This window comes from Setaria italica, chromosome VIII, assembly GCF_000263155.2.
Source record: "Setaria italica strain Yugu1 chromosome VIII, Setaria_italica_v2.0, whole genome shotgun sequence".
NCBI classification, from domain to species: domain Eukaryota; kingdom Viridiplantae; phylum Streptophyta; class Magnoliopsida; order Poales; family Poaceae; genus Setaria; species Setaria italica.
In genome coordinates, this window is record NC_028457.1 from 12,487,159 (window position 1) to 12,491,598 (window position 4,440).

The following is a 4,440-nucleotide window of genomic DNA, read 5'->3' on the forward strand; positions in this document are numbered from 1 at the left end:
GAAGGCTCCGCCTCGCTGGTTCCGCCCGGCTTCTGCTTTCGAGTCCTTTCACCTTCCTTGCTCGTCCTCAGCTCATCCGCGCCCACTTCGTCTTCCTCTGCTCAGCGCCACGCCCTTTCTCCCCATCCCCGTCGAGTTCCTCCCTCCTCTGGCGATGGGATCCTGGGTGATTTCCCACTTCAACTCCTCGCGCGCCGAAGGCCTTGTGAGGAAGGGCCTCCTCTGTGAGAGGACAGAGGCAGGCGAGTGGGAGCTTCCGGGGTCGGTGCAGGTGCCGACGCCTCCCGCCAGCTACATCTTCTCCTTCGCTCACTTCCACGAGCGGGGATTCGCGACTCCGTCGAGCCGCTTCTTCCGCGGGCTCCTGCATTATTATGGGCTTGAGCTGCAACACCTCAACCCCAACGGGATCCAGCACATCGCGGCATTCATCGCGCTGTGCGAGGGTTTTTTTAGCATCGAGCCCAACTTCTTGCTGTGGAAGTATTTCTTCATGGTCAGCCTGTACCAGAAGGCGGAGATGAAGGGGAGCCAGCAACGGTCGTCGTCGGTGCCGATAGGGTGTGCCGGAATCCACCTCCGCCATACTCGCTCCAAAGAGTACATGGCAATGAAGACCGCAGGGTCCCACAAGGGGTGGCACAATTAGTGGTTCTACGTGAAGAACCACTCGAACTCCCCCTTACCGGAGTTCACTGGCCGCACTATCGAGGTGGCACCGGAGATGTGGGCATACGGCCCGGTCAACAAGGAGAAGAAGCAGATCTATGGCTTGCTGCAGGCCATCGAGCACTTGAAGAAGAGGGGGTTGACCGGAGTTGGAGTCATCAGGGAGTACCATGCCCGGCAGGTGGCGCTGCTAATGCTCCGGGTCCGCTCGCTCGCTGACATGACTCCGGGCGCGTCAACCGAGGGTACCGTCCTTGCGACAGGTGCGCTTGCCGCCTCCGAGATCCGATAGCGTATTCGAGAGGTGCTGGAGGACAAGGACGCCGACTATTCGGTGCCTGGGCACCCCCCGATGAGCCCAGACGAGGGCTTCATCGACCTGATAAGGATTTTGTGCGCCGACCTTCTTTTTTCGCATTTTTTGGTTGCTGTTCTGACGCGGGGCCCTTTTGTGTTTGCAGGGTAGCATGACTTGGGTCGTAGACTCGCGCCCGCTAGTGTTGTAGGACGCTGATCGGCGGCTGCGGAACCGTCTCCTTGCCGAGGAGCAGAAGCGCCGCAAGGACAAGGAGACGGCGAAGAAGAAGAAGAAGGCCGCCAAGGAGTTCCAACGACGGCGGTGAGGGCAGGTCGTGTTAGACGATGATGACGATGAGGAGGAAGATGAGGAAGATGATGATGATGATGATGAGGAGCTCTTCCTATCCCCCCGGTTGAGCGCGCTCGTTATCCGGGAAGCGCGCTCGCAAATGGCCACGAGGGATGAAGCGGGCGGACCGTCCACCCGGGGCTTGGTTCCGCAAAGCTCCGGGGCCATGCCCTAGGGGTCGGCGTGGAGTGCCCCCCAGGAGTCGGCACGGAGTGCTCCCCAGGAGTCGGCGCGGAGCGCTCCCTAGGGGTCTACGGAGCCCACCCCCGCCATCGCGCCTACAACCCAGGAGCAGAGGAGCAGTGGCAAGCGGCTGTTGCCGGACGCCCCGGGGTCGGCGTCCTACTCGGAGGCGAAGCGCGCACGCCATCCTTGCGCTGGAGGAACGTGAGCTGTATTTCCTTGCGAACCTCGCTCCTTTCCCACATTGCGTTTGTTTCCGCTGACATTTGTTGATTGCTTCGTAGCGCTGCCCCTTGTGGCCTTGTTCTGCAGCTGGCACCCAAGAAGGCGCGACGGGTGCTGTCCGCCTCTGCGGAGCGGACCGTGGCCCCGCCCGCGGCGAGCGGCGGGGTTCCCGGTGAGGTCGCGGGTCCCACCGCAGAAGTGGCCACCGTGACGGCGACCGGTGGAGTGGTGGCGCCATCGGGAACGAGAGAGGGCGTGGACCCTGCTCCGCTTTCCGCTTCCTCGGCCGACCCTTCGAGGCAGAGTGTCGTTCCCCGGGGCCCTCAGGCTGGGGAAGTGATCGACCTCGGCGCAGACGAGGCGGAGGGAACGACGGCGATGGAAACGGGGATGGATGTCCCTGCGGCCGCGACGGGGACGGCGGCGACGACAGAGGAAGGAGAGCCTGCCTCCGCGGCCACGGCGAGGATGGCGATGGCGGGGGAGGTTACGACGCCCGCCCCGACGGCTGTGGCGGAGGAGGCGATGGAGACGGAGGCGGGACTTCCGCCCGGGAGGTCCTGGCGGAGGTGGCATTGGCGGCGGAGGTGGAGGTGCCCGCTCCAGAGGCTCCGATAGGGGTGAAGGAGCCTGCCTCAGCGGTTGCTACGGAGGGCGAGGTGGCCGCGGGGATACTCGCTCCACCGCCTGCGTCGGAGGCAGTGGCGCCGTCGGGCGGGCCCGTGGCGGCCCTGACGGCGGCTGGTGCGCAGGCACCAGAACCGTCGGCGAGCCCGGCGGCTTCCGGGATGATGGAGCCCGTGTCGATGGCGGCGTCGAGGTCGGCTCTCGCCTCTGCCTCGGCCGCTTCTGTTCCCAAGGCGTGGAGAGGGCCCGTCCTGCGTTGGTCGTATCGTGAGGACCCGCTGAGACACCTCTTCACCTTGGATGATGCCGCGGAGTGGAACAAGTGGCAGGCGGTGCAGGGCAGCCTCGCTAACGCCCGCGCGACTCTGTCCTCATTGTTGGGGGAGCTGGATAGCGTCGTCCTCCCTTGTAGCCAGGTATGATACCTTTTCCGTTGGTGGTCGTCTCCTTCCCGTTTCCTTACCATTGACGGCGTATTGCTCTCCAGGCTCTCCAAGAATGCAGTCGGGGAAAATCCGATTTCCTCCGGCTGGAGCGGGGGCTCTGGGAGCGCTTCAACTTGGAGAGGCAGTGGACCAGGGAGCTGACCATGTAGGTTGCCACCGCCCAGCAGGTCATCAACGATCTGCAGAGGCGCGAGCAAGTGGCGCAGGAGGACGCGCGGCGGTCGAATGCAAAATTCCAGGCCGTCGTCAATAAGGCCCACCTCGACCGCGAGGAGCTCCAGGCCGCCGCTGCCGAGAGGGCTCGCCTTGATGCCGAGGAGCTCGTGCGGCTGAGGGGAGATCTTGATGCCCTTCAGAAGACTGTCGAGCGCATCCGGTGCGAGCGGCGAAAGGCCTGGGAGGAGCGGGACTTGGAGGCGGCCCGGAAGGGCAAAGCCGAGAAGATAGCGGGCGAGCTTGGTGTGGAGGTCGGTCAGCTCCAGGCGCAAGTGCAGGGGCTCCAGACCGCTGTGTCTCAGGGGGCCGACCGGGAGCGTGAGCTGAAGGCCCGGTCCGACGGTGATACTTCTCTTCGTTTCTTTGTCTCTGTGGTGTTGCGGTGGTTTCTAATTTGGTGGGTCTTTCTGAGTGGTCCTTGCAGACGAAATCACCCGGCTGAGGGAGGTGCTTGACGCGGAGTTCGTCGAGCACGACACCTTGCGGGATGCGGTCCGCGTCGTCTGTGACAGCCTCGGCGTGGTCCAGGGGGAGGGGACGAGCTCGCTGACGGCTTGTGTCCTTGGGACGTACCGCCGGGCCCGCGAGATTGCCGTGGAAGCGCTCCACACCGGCGTGCGGCGAGCCTTCTCAGTCTTCGGCTCCTACTACTCCAGCATCAACTTCGCCGGGATGAGCAGGGGATACGCCGCTGGCTATTCTGAGGCTGAGCTGTTGAGATTGACGCGTCAATATTCAACCCGGCGGAGGCCTTGGCGAAGCTCCTGGAGGATGAAGCCGTCCCTCCTGAAGATCCCACGACGAGTTAACTGTATCGGGCTGGCGCCCAAGTTGTAAATACGTTAGTTCCAGACTTATTTTGTGATGGTCGTGGAGGCCTTTTCAAAAACTTGTCGTAAAAAAGTTTCCGACCCTCTTTCTTGTTTTCTGGACTTGGAAAGTTTAGAGCGCATTGTCGGGTGTGTCAGTAAGCGTTGATGGGCGAAGGCACCGTAGCTGCTGGGGCGTAGGTTTTTCGCAGTCCGATCAGTCTTGCCTGAACACCGTTCGTGCGCTCTCTCCTTTTCATGCCAGGAAGTTCAGAAGGGGGGGTCGGCTCGGAAAGAGAAAGCATTTTTGAGATGGTGCCAAGTGGCTTGAGCCGGAGCCCCTGATAGTCCCCGAGGGATATGCGACCCTGGAGCGAAGCCTGGGTCGGGTATCCCTGAGTTCGGCGAGAAAACTTGAACGGAACCAGCTCGAAATTCTTTTTTCCGTAAAAATCTTTAAATTTACAGAAAAGTTTATGTACAGAATTTGGAAATGAAAACTAGGGGTCGAAACACCTTAGCTGTTCTATGTTCCAAGCATTGCTGAAGATCTGTCCGTTGGGGGTCGCTAGGTTGTAGGTGCCTGGCCACAGTACCTGCGCGACGATGAAGGGAC

General features: G+C 62.0%; 1 protein-coding gene across 1 annotated transcript; it reads left to right on the forward strand.

Annotated features, from left to right (window-relative positions):
• Positions 1–724: 724 nt before the first annotated feature.
• LOC111258316 lies at positions 725–4,091 on the forward strand. The gene is made up of 4 exons (XM_022829483.1): positions 725–932; positions 1,904–2,769; positions 2,841–3,357; positions 3,440–4,091. Exons 1-3 carry the CDS (start codon positions 725–727, stop codon positions 2,946–2,948), a joined length of 1,182 nt encoding a protein of 393 aa, XP_022685218.1. The 3' UTR covers positions 2,949–3,357; positions 3,440–4,091.
• The last annotated feature ends 349 nt before the right edge of the window (positions 4,092–4,440 follow it).

What these genes read in the sequence shown, in the direction of transcription:
- LOC111258316 (XM_022829483.1), top strand. Translation starts at nt 725, where the DNA reads ATGTGGGCATACGGCCCGGTCAACAAGGAGAAGAAGCAGATCTATGGC. An exon ending in GGGTACCGTCCTTGCGACAG is followed by an intron (nt 933 to 1,903) that starts GTGCGCTTGCCG and finishes GTTCCCGGTGAG; the next exon opens with GTCGCGGGTCCCACCGCAGA. An exon ending in TCGTCCTCCCTTGTAGCCAG is followed by an intron (nt 2,770 to 2,840) that starts GTATGATACCTT and finishes ATTGCTCTCCAG; the next exon opens with GCTCTCCAAGAATGCAGTCG.